At 48.3% G+C, this 17,720-nt stretch overlaps 1 protein-coding gene across 1 annotated transcript in view; it reads right to left on the bottom strand.

Moving 5' to 3' along the window:
- The window catches only part of RSPO1 (R-spondin 1), a 328,988-nt gene that overhangs the window by 32,957 nt on the left and 278,311 nt on the right, over positions 1–17,720 (bottom strand). The window contains exon 3 of the mRNA XM_075334080.1: positions 1,845–2,036. Within this exon, the coding sequence (XP_075190195.1) occupies positions 1,845–2,036 (192 nt within the window). The remainder of the gene's footprint in view (positions 1–1,844; positions 2,037–17,720) is intronic.

Below are 17,720 nucleotides of genomic sequence, written 5' to 3'. Positions count from 1 at the left end.
AAGCTTAGTTATACACTACCACATAGTGCAGTAGCAGTACCCAAATCCTTCTTCTCAATGTTGAACTTGTTTACTACCTCTTTCATATGGGGGAAATCCAGACCCAAACTTTGGTTATCCATTTTACAGAGATCCAAAAGACTGGGAGGGATGGCTTTACCGGAGTTCTTCCTCTACTACCTCGCCGCGGGACAGCTTAGGGCACTAGAGACTTGGATGCCTGGATGTCAGCTGCCAAACTCTGAGAGTCACTTGGCACACGCGGCTGGGACTGATTGTTTAGTGGGTTTTCTGGAATCAGATGGACTGAGAACACCACGGCAATTACCCCTCCTCAGGTTGGCAAGATTAGTCTGGCGACAAGCCAAGAGGGTGGTACACTTCGAAGGGGTGGTGGCGGAACTCCCATTATGGGGGAATAACCACTTCCATACTCTGAGAGATCACCCCTCGGCGCAATTCTGGGCCACTCACAGCGTCAGTACATTAGGTGATCTTTTTGTCCCGGGAACCACAACCTTCAAGTCTTTTGAACAAGTCCAGATTGAATATAATGTTCCAAGATCACAGTTTTTTAGATACCTGCAGATTCACACAGCGATTCAATCCCACAAACAGAAAATTGGAGTGAGGAAATTGATATCATCACTTCCTGTGTTAGGTATTCTAAAATCACAAGGACCTCGAGGCCTGATCTCAGCTATATATACTTACCTGTTGTCGGTGGGGGTGGAGTCGGACCCCTTGCCAGCCCAGGATAGATGGAAATCTCTAATTTCCTCTCTACAGGGAGAGGAATGGGAAGAGATATTGGAATCTCCGACTGCGGTATGCCCTTCGGTTAATAATAAGTTGATTCAATGCTACATTGTCCACCAGGCATACCTTACTCCAACTCGATTATTTAGTATGGGCCGTTCTCGTACATCGGAGTGCCCGAGGTGTCATCTCTCAGGGGCAAATTTCATACATATGATTTGGAGCTGTCCCAATATATCTTCGTACTGGCGGGGAGTGACATCTCTGCTGACATCGATTGTGTCGATTCCTGTTTTGTGTGACCCTTTGATATGCCTGTTTGGGGTGGTGGAGGAAGAGTCTTGGGATCATTACATGACAATATTCCTCAGAGAGGCATTGTTTCTGGCTAGGAAATTAATATCTCTGAGGTGGATGGGAAATTCGAATCCAACTGTGCGGTCCTGGGTTAAACTAGTCAATGCAACCATAGTCTATGAGCGGGTGGTATATTATAATAGGGGATGCCCGGGAAAATGTAACAAAATCTGGGGTTTGTGGAATTTTTCTCCAGACACACTTGCAGAGGTTTGAGGGAGATTATGTGGATAATGGTGGTTCCCGTTAGATGTTGAGATATGAAACACTATCCAATGGTAAATTGAGATATAATAATGCAATGTGGCTGTTGTTGTTCTTTCTTTCTTCCTTTTTCTATTCCTCTTTCTATCTTGTTTTCAAAATATGGTCATGCTGATAGTTACAGCTGTTCTTATGCTCAATATAAAATTAGATATATATGCAAATGATAAGAAGTATGGATAATAACATTGTTCTATCTTAAGTGCTGAAGATATTATGGACTTTATATGACTGTTCATTGTTATATTCAAATATTACTATCTATATACTGAGCTATTTTTACATGGCAAATGTCAGTTGTACCATGTTTAAAATTGTTAATAAAATGAAGTTAAAAAAAAAAAGAGAGATGTAAACCGGTAGACAAGAAGACATAACGGAAAAATATTTTCATTGGCTTTGACAGTTGTCTTTTTTAAGATGAATATACTGACATTTCTACGTTCTATTTAGTAACAACTTACTCGTGCACTTGCTAATATCCCGATTACGATCATCATAGTATCCTTTAGGGCAAGATAGCAAGCAGACCCCAGTTTGTCGTATGTCATCTCTTTGCAATAGGATAAAAAGCTTTGTTGAGCACTTGACGCAACCGTTAAACTCCGAACAAGCCTCACAGCCTTTGGTGCAGCTTTGGCTCACGTCTGTACTTCCTGCAGAAAGATAGTCAGGAGAAAATCACTTGTCTTGTAAAATAAATAAAGTTCTGTAAACGAGTACACAATCACATTTCTAAGTATTATGTTTTTAAAAGCATATTTTTGCAGGATCATTTTATATGTTTTTTTCCATTTTGGTATATGTAATTTTCTTATTTATTATTCCCATTCCATGTATGTAAAAATATTAGCATATATATTTGACTATATATCTAATGGGCATTTATCCACATTGCTATAGCTATTTTTCAGAGTTTTTCCTCAGCAGTCAAAATAGATGATATGAGACTGCTGAGATCAGTGATGGGCTGCAGCGGTCATGTACTGTAGTTGTGACATCACCTCTACAGCTATATGTCAGCAAATCCCCAGGGACAGCCATGAAGAAGAAGCACTGGAGCAGCATGGGGTAAGTAGGCAAGCTTCATGGACAGCCATGGAGAAGAAGCACTGGATCAGCATGGGGTAAGTAGGCAAGCTTCAGCGACAGCCATGGAGAAGAAGCACTGGAGCAGCATGGGGTAGGTAATCAAGCCTCAGAGACAGCCATGGAGAAGAAGCACTGGAGCAGCATGGGGTAAGTAAGCAAGCCCCAGGGACAACCATGGAGAAAAGGCACTGGAGCAGCATGGGGTAAGTAGGCAAGCCCCAGGGACAGCCATGGAGAAAAAGCATTGGAGCAGCATGGGGTAAGTAGGCAAGCCCCAGGGAAAGCCATGGAGAAGAAGCACTGGATCAGCATGGGATAGGTAATCAAGCCCCAGGGACAACCATGGAGAAAAAGCACTGGAGCAGCATGGGGTAAGTAGGCAAGCCCCAGGGACAGCCATGGAGAAAAAGCATTGGAACAGCATGGGGTAAGTAGGAAAGCCCCAGGGAAAGCCATGGAGAGGAAGTGCTGGATCAGCATGGGGTAGTTAATCAAGCCCCAGGGATAACCATGGAGAAAAAGCACTGAAGCAGCAGGGGGTTAGTAGACAAGCCCCAGGGATAGCCATGGAGAAGAAGCACTGGAGCAGCATGGGGTTAATAAGCTGATGTTTTTCCTTTTACACAAAGCATGCCTGTATACTAAAAAAAAAAGTGGGACACCTCTTTAAAGAGGATCTGTCACTTGCTATATACATGTATTTTTTTACTTGATGTAAATTCTACTGTTCACCTTAATCTTGCATTGTTTTTCTTTTGTTCATCTGTATCTCCATTCCGGAGTTTCACACCAGGCAAAAAATAGATATTTCTGACAAATAACAAGTCTTCTTTAAAGTGGTAGTCCAATGAAAAAAAATCTGCAGCCACTCTATGTGACTGCAAATCTTCACAGTGCGCACTGTAAGGACTCTCCAGTGTGTCAGTAAGAGAGGGCGGTCATGTGGCCGAAAGTATGGATTTGCATAATTCTGGCCACATTCTGACTAATCATAAGAGACTATGAGCACGTCTTGTTGGCACATGACTGCATGTATGTAAATCACATACTTTGGGTCACATGACCTCCCACTCTCATTGGCAATACAAGGGAATCCTAACAGTGTGTGCACAATATGCTGTCAGGATTTAGAAGTCTGCAGCCACTCTTTTATCAGTAGACCCTTCAAAGTTGTCGACTGCCAACAAGTTTTTTTTGGCTGCTAAAATAAATCAGAATGTAAAGTGCAAATCCACATGATCGTCAATGGAAAATGCCATTGATATAGCCCTGGTTGATATGATCTAAGATAACAGTAATAATCATCATTAGGACATAATGTGCCCTTTCAAAGAGAAGGATCCACAAACTTTCCATGGAACCTGTCATTAGTTTTAAGCTGCCCCAGCCATAGATAGCAAGAATCAGAGCCTTGCTGTGCAATTGCAGCCTGGTATGTCTTTCTCTAAAATTCTGCAAATTTCAGATAAAAATTAGAAAAGACACCAGGGAGACTATAGGGAGAGGTGTGACTAGACCAGTGTAGACAGGTTGCACACACATGGAAGACCAGTCAAGAAACTGGAGCAGGTTGGGAAGAAGCTGGCCTGTGACCATGCAGGACTAGTCAGGTCTCTCCTCATGGTCCCCAGCCAGATTTTCTATGTTTCCATTTATACGCTGCAGCATATCAAAGAAAGACATTCCTGGATATAATTGCAGCCGGGCTTTGTTTCATGCTGGTCATGGTTCGGTTGCCGTTAATCTAACGACAGCTTGCTTGTAAGGTATAGTCCTAAAATACATAATGTTAACACAAGCAGTGCTGGCTCCAGGTTTTCGTGGGCCCTGGGCGAAAGAGTCCCAGTGGCGCCTGTAACACATACCACAATTCCTTAATGACCTGAAGAAGGCGTCCCGCCGAAACGCGTTGTGGTATACATCTGACATTCATCAGTGTGCACAAGGCGGTGTTTTCACTTGAAATACGGATATTTATTTTTAATCAAGTTACAAATAAAGAAGCATTTTTATTCATCCCCTTGGAGTCCAGCTGGATCTTTTCCATTGTTTTGTTACAATTCCTTATTAGAATATAGAAATTGCAGGGCTGTGTATATATAGATATCAATATAATCCTCCCTCGCTTGCTGTCTCTGCTCCCCGTGAGCCATCTCTTCTCCCCTTATTCACTCTGCCCCCTGTGTTCTCTTCTCCCCTTATGCGCTCTCTCCCCTGTGCTCTCTTCTCCCCCTGTGCGGTCTCTTGTCCCCATTTGTGGTCTTTCCCCCATGCTCTCTCTTCTCTCCCTGTGCAGTCTCTTCTCCCCCTGCGTTGTGTGATGAGTGCAGCATCCTTACTGCTGAGCTGTGTCCCAGCGATGCAGGAGATCAGTGTTGACTGCAGGCATCAGGTGACATTACTGGTCTTTGCTCCCGGTTTATTAGTATTTATAAGCCAGGAGCAGTCAGGGTGCTGTGCTCATCACATAGTGCAGAGGGACAGCACAAGAGGGAGAGGGGAGACAGTTACCCGGGCGGCGGCCACCATACACCGTCGGGCAAACAGTGCTGACTGTGTCCCCGACAGCGAGTAGGCCATCATGTTTGTTTAGCACCTGCCCAGGTGCGCTGGGGTGGTAACACTGGCCCTGAAAACAAGTACACCATAGCATTATAGTGCATGTCAGGAGAATGTCACAAGATTTATAAAACTGATGCTAAGCTATAGTATAAGTACTATCTTTTCCATATGAAGAATTGTTCCATTGTATTTAACCACAGCAATTCGTCTTTAGTGGGTACTACGCATACATCTGAGAAATAAACACATGTAAAATATGCTGATCAGTGCAGGACTGCATGAGTAACTGAACATTATCCGTGAATGATGAACTGATCCTTTGGGGCTTGAATAGATCCTATTCAGCAGTGCTAGGCCCTGTTATCATACGTATCAGTTTTTCTTAATTGTATGTGGTGATTATGGTTTTACAACTATGCCTAACCCTTTCTATACTGGGAGTGTTTACAGCCCTATGACTTAAAGGAATGTATGAATATTTATATTGTTGACCCATAACTGCTTGTTATATCCTGTAAACAACCAAAGCAAATTACATCTCTTTTTATTCCAGCAGATCTTGGATATAATATGGAGCTTGTGGTTTGTGGTTACCTTGTTCTAAATTCTTTTTCTTCTTAAACGTTAATAGTGTTACAGAACAAACCAGTTCCCTGTGTGAAGTCTTTTATGGCACTGATCCTGAGAGGTGGACATTATTCAGAGAAGACCAGTGGTGATACCAAAGAACAAACCTTTTATTAAATATCCAGTCCCTTTATCTTTCTAAATAATTGATTGCAGTGCTAAGCACAACATAGAATATTTAGGCTCAGAACATCAGACGCGTCTTTATGACTTTTCGAAGCATGACTTTTTATTTATGCATGGGCTTAGAGAAATAGAAAATGACAAATATGCATATACTCATCTTTCCCAGACCCAGCGAGCCTCACTGCTAATGTCAGGGTCTAAGCGATGATGTCACAACTACAGCGCACGTGACCACTTCAGCCAATCAATGGTAATGCTGATGTAGAGAAGATGCATGAGCTGCAACCTTTCAACACATTATTGAAGAAGTAGGTAGCAGGGCTGAACAGGTGGAGGGTGATTATAGCTGTGATTGCCATTTTCTACATGTGAAAGACTGGGTAAATAAATAAAAAAATCAACCCAAAAAAACCCTTTTACAGATGACCCATGATTTATACTGGCATGGCCATTTGGAGTAACGTGCTAATCCTCTGTTACTCTTCATTAGGGAAATGTAAGAATAAATAAACAACTGGGTGTTCTAATTCTCCTTATAAAAAGGAGGTGTATATACGCAGTCTGGACTGTTGTAGGACTGTGTAGAGATACACACATTTAGTCCACCCAAATGCCAATATTTTTAGACATGTTTTGGAAAAATAACAGAGGAATGACACAACACGGCTCTAACTAAGGGTATGTGCGCACGTTGCTTTTTACCTGCTTTTTACCTGCTTTTTTGCTGCTTTTTCTTCTGCGCTGTTTAATGCCAAAATGGATGTGTTCTTCTATTCAAGCAAAGTCTATGGGAATTTGGGTTTCTTGTTCACACTATGTTGTTCAAAATGCTGCCTTTTTGAGGCAGAACTTTGGTCAAAAACTCAGCTTTTCAAAGAAGCAACATGTCAATTGTTTTTGCCATTTGGGTTTTGCACTGCAAAGCTGAGTTTTTGACCAATGTTCTGCCACAAAAAGGCAGCATTTTGAACAACATAGTGTGAACAAGAAACCCAAATTCCCATAGACTTTGCTTGAATAGAAGAACACATCCATTTTGGCATTAAACAGCGCAGAAGAAAAAGCAGCAAAAAAGCAGGTAAAAAGCAGGTAAAAAGCAACGTGCGCACATACCCTAAAGATGCTCAAAAATGTCAAAAGAAGCTCAAAAACAAATGTCTTTTTTAGGCTTGTACACTCAGGAACCTGCCTAAAAAATGCTTAAAAATACTATAAATAATGAATATATGCACGCAGTGTAAGGGCTCATGCACACGTACCTACTGAATATTCTGCAGTGATTTGACAGCACATGTGCGCTTCAAATCGCTGCAGAAACACTGCATAATAGATGCAATACGCAACGTGCGCACGAGCCCTAAATGTGTTCAGTCTTATTGAGCTTCTTTTAACCAATTTAGGCTTCGACAGCCATAAAGTGGCTAACAGATGAGACCTGACCATTCTTTAGGTGCTTCCAAACCAACTATTTCTATCAATATATAGAAAAACAGGTGAAAAGTCCGAAAAAAGTGATGAAAAAGGCACCAGAAAAAGGCGCTTCAGGACAAAAGATGCCAGCTTGTCATGAAGCATCTTTCTTTGGCAAAATTCATTGGGTACGCTGGGGTTTAAAAGACTTCATGTACACATACCTTTGGAGCACACCTGGGCACAATATTCAGTTGTCCAGGGTACATACAGTTAGGTCCAGAAATATTTGGACAGTGACACAATTTTCGCGAGTTGGGCTCTGCATGCCACCACATTGGATTTGAAATGAAACCTCTACAACAGAATTCAAGTGCAGATTGTAACGTTTAATTTGAAGGTTTGAACAAAAATATCTGATAGAAATTGTAGGAATTGTACACATTTCTTTACAAACACTCCACATTTTAGGAGGTCAAAAGTAATTGGACAAATAAACCAAACCCCAAAAAAAAAATTTATTTTCAATATTTTGTTGCAAATCCTTTGGAGGCAATCACTGCCTTAAGTCTGGAACCCATGGACATCACCAAACGCTGGGTTTCCTCCTTCTTAATGCTTTGCCAGGCCTTTACAGCCGCAGCCTTCAGATCTTGCTTGTTTGTGGGTCTTTCCGTCTTAAGTCTGGATTTGAGCAAGTGAAATGCATGCTCAATTGGGTTAAGATCTGGTGATTGACTTGGCCATTGCAGAATGTTCCACTTTTTTGCACTCATGAACTCCTGGGTAGCTTTGGCTGTATGCTTGGGGTCATTGTCCATCTGTACTATGAAGCGCCGTCCGATCAACTTTGTGGCATTTGGCTGAATCTGGTCTGAAAGTATATCCCGGTACACTTCAGAATTCATCCGGCTACTCTTGTCTGATGTTATGTCATCAATAAACACAAGTGACCCAGTGCCATTGAAAGCCATGCATGCCCATGCCATCACGTTGCCTCCACCATGTTTTACAGAGGATGTGGTGTGCCTTGGATCATGTGCCATTCCCTTTCTTCTCCAAACTTTTTTCTTCCCATCATTCTGGTACAGGTTGATCTTGGTCTCATCTGTCCATAGAATACTTTTCCAGAACTGAGCTGGCTTCATGAGGTGTTTTTCAGCAAATTTAACTCTGGCCTGTCTATTTTTGGAATTGATGAATGGTTTGCATCTAGATGTGAACCCTTTGTATTTACTTTCATGGAGTCTTCTCTTTACTGTTGACTTAGAGACAGATACACCTACTTCACTGAGAGTGTTCTGGACTTCAGTTGATGTTGTGAACGGGTTCTTCTTCACCAAAGAAAGTATGCGGCGATCATCCACCACTGTTGTCATCCGTGGACGCCCAGGCCTTTTTGAGTTCTCAAGCTCACCAGTCAATTCCTTTTTTCTCAGAATGTACCCGACTGTTGATTTTGCTACTCCAAGCATGTCTGCTATCACTCTGATGGATTTTTTCTTTTTTTTCAGCCTCAGGATGTTCTGCTTCACCTCAATTGAGAATTCCTTAGACCGCATGTTGTCTGGTCACAGCAACAGCTTCCAAATGCAAAACCACACACCTGTAATCAACCCCAGACCTTTTAACTACTTCATTGATTACAGGTTAACGAGGGAGACACCTTCAGAGTTAATTGCAGCCCTTAGAGTCCCTTGTCCAATTACTTTTGGTCCCTTGAAAAAGAGAAGGCTATGCATTACAGAGCTATGATTCCTAAACCCTTTCTCCGATTTGGAGGTGAAAACTCTCATATTGCAGCTGGGAGTGTGCACTTTCAGCCCATATTATATATATAATTGTATTTCTGAACATGTTTTTGTAAACAGCTAAAATAACAAAACTTGTGTCACTGTCCAAATATTTCTGGACCTAACTGTAAATCCTGGTAACATGGAACGTTGCCTAAAACAAAAGAATTTACCTGTGGCCCACTGAGTGGCGCAGACGTGGTTTGGCTACTCTACAGTACACTGCAGTCCTTCCTCTTGGTTTTCATGGACTCTGACCAAGGAGTTTTTTTGACATGTCCAAATAAGACGATTTTGGTTTTAACTACACAATTTTTCTCCCCAAACAGCTTTTACGCCAGAAAACTAGTGTAAAAAACTTTGGAAAGTTACAAAATCTTTGCACCATTCAGAGATCTACAAAACTTTTACAACTATTGCCATTTACACCAGTTTGAAGCAGCTCTGCCAAAATGGATGTAGCTGAGGTAAAGTCAGGACAGATCATGGCTATGCCAACTTGACAAGTTCAGCAAAAGTGATGGCATTTCTTACCCCAGAAGTAAAGACAAAATCCCTTTCGGCGCTTCCGGAGGATAAATGGATTATCAGTGCAAGTTTGCAACAACTTCAAGAACAAGAGTTTATTAAGGGTTCAATAAAAAACGGACATTTATTGTCCGTTTTTTATTGAACCCTTAATAAACTCTTGTTCTTGAAGTTGTTGCAAACTTGCACTGATAATCCATTTATCCTCCGGAAGCGCCGAAAGGGATTTTGTCTTTACTCCATTACCCACGTGGGAGCACCCGTTCAGGACTCTCATTGTTTTTCCCGAGGATTCGTGCTGCATACTGGAGGATTAATAAGAGAGTTGATCCACTACACGGATCATACTAGCGAAAACAGAAGAAATCTGCACGGTGAGTGTAAAATTCGTATGATCATACAATCTGTGTTTCCATACATCTACACTTAGATTTGGCGCCCCGTTGTTCTCTTCTTTTTTTCTTTCCTTTATTCTGTGTTACCCCAGAAGTAGCATTTCTGTTGAGGTGCAAGGAAGTGCATGGCACTGAGAAGATTCACTGAAAACATTAATTGGCGTGTGTGTTAATGAATTCAGCATCAAACTTCAGCATAATCATTAATTCTGGCATTTGGAATGCCAGCCTTCATGTATCGGCCCCATTATGACTGATACTTATACATTCCTCTAGCACCTCTCCGTTAATGTGTGTGCCCTTTGATAAAGGAAGAGCCCGGACTGCTGACCCGAAGGGGCTCAAGGGAGGGCTACATGACTAGGAGGGATGCCAGGCCATAGGGTTAATAAGGGGTTAATGGAGAAGTCAGTTTGGGCGCGAAATTTGGGGGTGGTGCTGAGGGGCAGTTAGGATCAGGGGTCAGTGTGATTGGTCAGGGGGTGGTGCTATAGGGGGTAGTATATAGGGCAGGTCAGAGGGGGGGTGGGCCATTCCTACCTGGACGGTGACTGTAATCGTTGTGGCTGGATCCCGAAGATGGAGGACTTCATGGCACAGATGAAGAGGATGGCGGAGCAGCGTGGACAGCGTTGGATGGACGAACAGCTCCAGCGATGGTCCGGCGTCGGTGAGGAAGATGGGACCCCCCTGCCTCCGAAGCGGCAGCGAAGAACGCGGCCCCCGGAGCGCCTTAGCCCTGAGATGACGCCGAGGAGCCGGCAGCGGAGACGGAGCCCAAGTGGACGTGCGGCGGTGGATCCGGGAGCCGGGACGTCGTGAGGCCCCGGCCGGAAGTCGGGCCGCGGGCACCAAGGCAACGGGGCGGTGAGCGACATGGCCGGCCTCCCCTCCTCTTCCGGTTCGCGGCGCACGGCAGTGACGCGCGCGTCGCGGCCGCGTGACCCGGCGCGGTCACCTGACCCGGCGCGGTCACCTGACCCGGCGCGGTCACGTGGCCCGCTGCGCTCGCATGGCCCGGCGTCCCCTTGTGCTCCGGCGGCCTCACCTGACCGAGCGCGCTCACCTGACCCGCCGCGGTCACGTGGGGCGGCGCGGTCACGTGGGGCGGCGCGGTCACGTGGGGCGCCGCGGTCACGTGGGGCGGCGCGGTCACGTGGGGCGGCGCGGTCACCTGACCGGGCGCTGTCACCTGACCGGGCGCTGTCACCTGACCTGGCGCGGTCATGTGACCCCGCGTACTCACCCGTCCCGGCGCGTCCCCGCGATCCGGCAGGCTTGCCTGACCCGGTGTGGTCACCTGACCCGCCGCGGTCGCGTGGGTCGGCGGGGTCGCGTGGGCCGGCGGGGTCGCGTGAGCCAGCGGGGTCACGGGGGCCAGCTGGGTTGCGTGGGCCAGCGGGACCGCAGGGCACGGATGAGGCCGCAGTGGCAGCGGCAGCAAGGGCCAGGAGCAGAGCGGGGCCCATGCAAGAGCATGGGGTCCCAGTGTCGGCGGGGGAGCCAGTACGGAGACGGCCCGGATCGGCGGGGCCCGGCCTGGGATCACAGCGGATGGTCAGCGATGGGACGGCGTCGGGATCAGCTGGAGCACGCGGGGATGCCGGACGGCATGCCCCAGGCGGTGATTACGTGGCGGCGCCAGCGTCTGGATCGTCGCGGACGGCGCGGAGGATGGATGGTGCTGCGGGCGGACGGGGCCTAAGGTCGAGTCTGCCGGACGGTGGGCTCCCTGGGCCTGGGTCCAGTGACGAAGATGAGGCCACCTTGGAGGAGGACGCCGCGGAGGACGACACCGGGGACCAGATCGTGGAGGTCGGCGAAGCGGCTGGAGTGCGACGCGGAGGACATGTGACGGCTGTTTCGGGATCTTCTCGGAGTCAGCCTGGTAAGACCACGGTTTTTCCTATTTCTCGTACACCTGGTTTGGCTATGGATGGTGTGTCTGGTGATATGGATGGCGTGCAGGGCGTAAATGTGGTTGGTGGTACGGGTGGTTTGCTTGGTGGCCCGGTTGGAGGGCAGGTCATGAATGCGGTGACGGGTGACGGCAGTGTGGCAGCTGAATTGTTGAGGTTGGTCAGGGGTTTGTTTGCCCCTGTGGGGGGCCCTAGCTTGGTGTGGCAGGGAGCGACGGGGCAGGAGGTTGTGACTCCTGCGGTTGGAGGGGTTGCTAGTGGCAATGTGGTTGGTGAGCCGGTGGTGGCGGCTCCCGCGGCCGCAGCTGCGGCTCCCGCTGCCGCAGCTGCGGCTGCAGTGGACATTGTTCGATTAGATGACAAGGCGAGAGGGGAAGTGTATGTCTGCTTTGATGGAACGTTGGGGGCGCATCTGAAGCAGGAGACCAGGGAAAAAATATGGAAGGATGAATATGTTGAAATATTCTCATTGCTTCTGTTGGAAAAGTTTAATCTGGATCGGGTTAAACCGGATGAGAGCAAAAAGGACGAGGAAGAACGGCGGCGTTATCGCCTTATTCCTCGCACTTTTCAGAACTGGTTGCAGGCATTTGTGATACTGGCCAGTGTGGTGGGGGAAAAGGCTCCGGATAACTGTTCGGCGCTTTTTTGTTATCTGGACTCTATCTGTGAGGCGTATAGGACCTATGGGGGGACTGCTTGGCTAAGATATGACGAGCAGTTTCGCCAGAGGAAGGCGGTCAGACCCAGTTTACGGTGGGACCACAAAGAAATCAGTCTATGGATGCGGCTGATGGCTGCGCCGAAGTCGGCATCGCAGTCCTTTCCAGGGGGCACCGGCGGGGGATCATTTGGCACCTTGCCGGGGCCCAAAAAGGGCGTTTGCTGGCAGTTCAATGAAAAGGAATGCCGGTTTGGTTCCTCCTGCCGATTCAAGCACGAGTGTTCGGGCTGTGGTGGCGCCCACAGTCACCTTAAGTGCTTCCGGAAGGGAAAAGGGAAGGCCGCTGAGTCTTCGTCAAAAAGGGAGGACCCCGGTGAGGGTAGATCGGATGGCGCCGTTTCTAAGTAGATACCCGGATCGGGGGTCGGCGGAATTGTTGAGTGAAGGTTTTAGTTTTGGTTTCAAGATACCGTCAGTGGTTAAGACGGGAGAGATTCGTTTGAAAAATTTACAGTCGACTCGCCTACATGGTTTGATTGTTGCGGATAAGTTACGGAAGGAGGTGGAACTAGGACGGATGGCGGGGCCTTTTGATGCCCCTCCATTGCCGGACTTGGTGGTGTCCCCGTTGGGGTTGGTCCCGAAAAAGGAACCTAACAAGTTTCGGCTTATCCACCATTTGTCCTATCCTACTGGCCGGTCGGTGAACGACGGTATTGATCCTGAGCTGGTTTCAGTATCGTATGTCCGTTTTGATAAGGCTGTGGAATGGTTAAGGAAGTTGGGTCGTGGTTCGCTTTTGGCGAAAACGGATAAAGAAGCGGCCTTCCGTCTGTTGCCGGTGCACCCGGACAGTTTTCACCTGTTGGGGTGTTGGTGGGAGGACAAGTTTTATGTAGATTGTTGTTTGCCTATGGGCTGTTCAATTTCATGTTCCTATTTTGAGAAGTTTAGTTGTTTTTTGGAATGGGTAATTAAGGAGGAGGCGGGTCTAGATTCAGTGTTGCATTACTTGGACGACTTTTTGTGCATGGGCCCTGCTGGATCCTCGCAGTGTTCCCTTTTGCTTCGGACAGTGGAGCAGGTTGCTCGCCGCTTCGGCGTCCCATTGGCGCCGGAGAAGACGGAGGGTCCGGTTACTGTTTTGAAATTCCTGGGTATCGAGCTGGATACGGTTGCCATGGAGTGCCGCTTGCCGGAGGACAAGCTGGCGGATTTGAGGCGTTGCGTTCAAGGGGCCATTGAGGCCAAGAAGATTCGTTTACGGGACTTGCAGTCCCTGTTGGGGAAGTTGAATTTTGCGTGTAGGATTTTGCCGATGGGGAGAGTTTTTTCCCGTCGCTTGGCTCAAGCCACTACCGGTGTGTTGCACCCTTTGCATTTTGTGCGTTTGAAGGTGGAGCACAAGGCGGACCTGAGAGTGTGGTCTCGTTTTTTGCAGCTGTATAATGGACGGTCATTGTGGCTTCGCGAGGTGGTGTCAAATGAGGAGTTGGTACTGTATACGGACGCGGCGGGATCCAGTGGTTTTGGCGCATATTTTGGGGGGAGATGGTGTGTCGGCAGGTGGCCTGATTCGTGGCGGGTTTGCGGTCTGACTAGGAATTTGGCCCTGTTGGAACTTTTTCCTATTGTCGTGGCTATAGAGGTTTGGGGACAGGATTTGAAAGACAGGAAGGTGCGTTTCATGTGTGACAACCTGGGGGTCGTTCAGTGTGTTAACAAGTTGACAGCTGATTCCCCCCCGGTGGTGGATCTCTTGCGTCATTTGGTGCTGAAATGTCTGGAGTGGAACTTGTGGGTCTGCGCTGTACATGTGCCGGGGGTGCTGAATTCTGTGGCTGATGCTTTATCTCGCTTCCAGTGGGACCGCTTTCGAATGCTGGCGCCGGACGCGGAGCAGCAGGAGACCGTGTGGCCCGTCTGGTTGTGGGACCTGGTTTGCAGCCGGCCTGGGAATTGATCAGACATTCGGTGGCACCCAGTACGTGGCGCAGCTATAATTCAGCGTGGGACCGTTGGCTCGAGTTGGTTGATGAGGTGGGAGGTCATGTATCTGAAGGTGACAGAGTTTATTTAGTTTTGTTCATGATGGGCAGGGCTAAGGAAGAAGGCCTTTCGTGGTCGGCCGTGGCGGGCAGGTTGGCGGGCATTGCTTTCTTTTTCAAGTTACTGGGCTGGAAGGATGTTACGAAGGATTTCTGGGTGCGCCAGGCGCTGAAGGGTTACCGGAGGGCGGGGGCGCGCCGAGACCTTCGGCGCCCGGTATCTTTTGAGCTGCTGGGCAAGCTGTTGTCGGTTTTGCCTCGGGTGTGCTGTTCGGGGTATGAATGCCAGTTGTTCGGGACCGCTTTTGTTTTGGCCTTCTTTGGGGCGTTTAGAATTAGTGAACTGGTGAGCAGAAACACGAGGAGTCACGGAGGTTTGTTGTTGGAGGACGTGGAATGCGGTATGGATGTGGTACGGTGCTGCTTGAGACGGTCAAAGACGGACCAGCTGGGTAGAGGTCGGATGGTGGAACTATGGGGTGTACCTGGTTTAGCGGAGTGCCCTGTCAGATGGCTGTCGGCGTTTTTAGAAGTGAGGGGAGCTCGCCCGGGGTCCCTTTTGTCCCACCAGGACGGGTCAGCCTTGTCTAGTTACCAATTTGTCTGCATCTTTCGGAGGTGCCTGCAGTGTTGCGGTCTCAACGAGGCTGAGTTCGCGTCGCATTCCTTTCGGATTGGGGCTGCGACTCAGGCGGCTCGTTGGGGTCTGGGCGCGCAGGCTCTCCGTAAGATTGGACGATGGGACTCGGCCAGGTTTAGATCTTACGTCCGGCCGAACTTGTTGTGAGATATTGGTGGGGGGGGGGGGGTCGGGGGCGGTATTTGTTTGGTATTCATTACCCATCTTTTTCTTCCTCGTGCCTCCTCCCCCCCCCTCCCCCTCCTTTGTGTTGTCACCTTTTGTTTTGTAGGTTTACCATTGTTGGTGTGGGTGCTCGGCCACTCATACGTGTATTGGGGGGCGTTTCGTGCGGGAATACGACCGGACGGCCGCCAGTTGGGGGTCCCCAGGGAAAAGGCGACTGTGCGATGGATCGGGGTCAGGGGCATGCTGTGGAGTGAGGTGTTGCCTACCTGGCGCCACCATTCGCAGTTGGACAGAGCACCGGACGTGGTAGTACTACACGCGGGTGGGAATGACTTGGGTCTCCGGGCTTCCAGGGACCTGATACAAGACATAAAATGTGACTGCCTGCGGCTCCTGTCTTCCCACCCGGGTCTAATAATTGTCTGGTCTGATATGGTTGCGCGGCTGGCATGGCGGCACGCCAGGTCGGTGGAGGCAGTAAACAGGGCGCGAAGTAAAGTGAATCGGGAGATTGGGCGGTTCATTTCCCGGGTCGGGGGTGTCTCTGTTCGGCACCCGGAGTTGGAAGCGGCGTCCGCCGACTTGTTGCGCCGGGACGGGGTCCATTTAAATTCGGTGGGAAATGATATTTGGGCCTTAGGGCTGATGGAGGGGGTTGAGAAGGCTTTGTTGGTGTGGGAGGACTCGCGCGCACAAGGGGTCAAGCGCACTCGCGGTGGCGGAAAGGAGGGGGGTGTCTGAAGGTGGGGGTTTGCACAGAGGAGAGGACGGAACCCAGTGCCGGAGCGGGTTACCTCTAGCGGTGCAATTGTTTGGTAAACGGGTCCTTGCTGGGTTGAGTCTCAGCGGGACATAGTGTGGGCAACATCTGGCTTGGGCTCTCGAGTCGGTGTGTTGCGGCTGAGGGTCAGGAGATGGGCTGATGTTGCAAAGAACATTTTGGTTAACCTTCAGGTACCCCCCCCTTCCTTTTCGGGGGTTCTTCAATGAAGATTTGTATTGTTACATGGCTTATGTTTCTGTTATGAATAAATGGGGCTGCTGTGGCCTTTATATCCAACGTCACGCAGTGTTTGTGTTTATTTTAGATAAGAACCCTAAGGGGTAGGGGGTGGTTGGGGAAGGTCAAAGGCCTTCAGTCAGACATTCCGGAGTCAAGGAAGAGCCCGGACTGCTGACCCGAAGGGGCTCAAGGGAGGGCTACATGACTAGGAGGGATGCCAGGCCATAGGGTTAATAAAGGGTTAATGGAGAAGTCAGTTTGGGCGCGAAATTTGGGGGTGGTGCTGAGGGGCAGTTAGGATCAGGGGTCAGTGTGATTGGTCAGGGGGTGGTGCTATAGGGGGTAGTATATAGGGCAGGTCAGAGGGGGGGTGGGCCATTCCTACCTGGACGGTGACTGTAATCGTTCCCGCCCGCCCGCCCTGATTGTGGATTCGACATCAATGAAGAAAAGAAGGAAGATCGTATTTGTCGCAGCGGCGGAAAGGAGGGGGGTGTCTGAAGGTGGGGGTTTGCACAGAGGAGAGGACGGAACCCAGTGCCGGAGCGGGTTACCTCTAGCGGTGCAATTGTTTGGTAAACGGGTCCTTGCTGGGTTGAGTCTCAGCGGGACATAGTGTGGGCAACATCTGGCTTGGGCTCTCGAGTCGGTGTGTTGCGGCTGAGGGTCAGGAGATGGGCTGATGTTGCAAAGAACATTTTGGTTAACCTTCAGGTACCCCCCCCTTCTTTTTCGGGGGTTCTTCAATGAAGATTTGTATTGTTACATGGCTTATGTTTCTGTTATGAATAAATGGGGCTGCTGTGGCCTTTATATCCAACGTCACGCAGTGTTTGTGTTTATTTTAGATAAGAACCCTAAGGGGTAGGGGGTGGTTGGGGAAGGTCAAAGGCCTTCAGTCAGACATTCCGGAGTCATGTTGAACTGACGTTTTTACTGTCACTGGGTTAATCAATAATAAGGGATACATACTGGAAGTGAAATTAGAGAACCCCACAATGAATTGACAAAGGTAAACATCATGAGACATACCTCATGTCCATGAAAGTTACTGATTAACTAAAATAACATTGAGTAGAAACTAAAAGTCAGGTTAATGCCCAGTGTCGACAGGTTTAGCCATCATCATCAATAACCCTTTTTAAAATACGTCATACATTATTGGTGCATACCAGGTTTGCATGCATGCAGCAGGCTCAGGAGCAGACCACCGACTGTGCACAGCAGTTGTTGACTGCATTAGACAACTAGCACCTGCCTTAAAGGGAACCTGTCAGGTGCAATATGCACCCAGAACCACGAGCAGTTCTGGTTACATATTACTATTCTCTGCCTAACCGTCCCTGTATGCATTAGCGTAGATAA

Source organism: Anomaloglossus baeobatrachus, chromosome 2 (assembly GCF_048569485.1).
Source record: "Anomaloglossus baeobatrachus isolate aAnoBae1 chromosome 2, aAnoBae1.hap1, whole genome shotgun sequence".
NCBI lineage: Eukaryota > Metazoa > Chordata > Amphibia > Anura > Aromobatidae > Anomaloglossus > Anomaloglossus baeobatrachus.
Note: the sequence above shows the minus strand (reverse complement) of the source record. Positions and strands in the feature narration are given on the sequence as shown.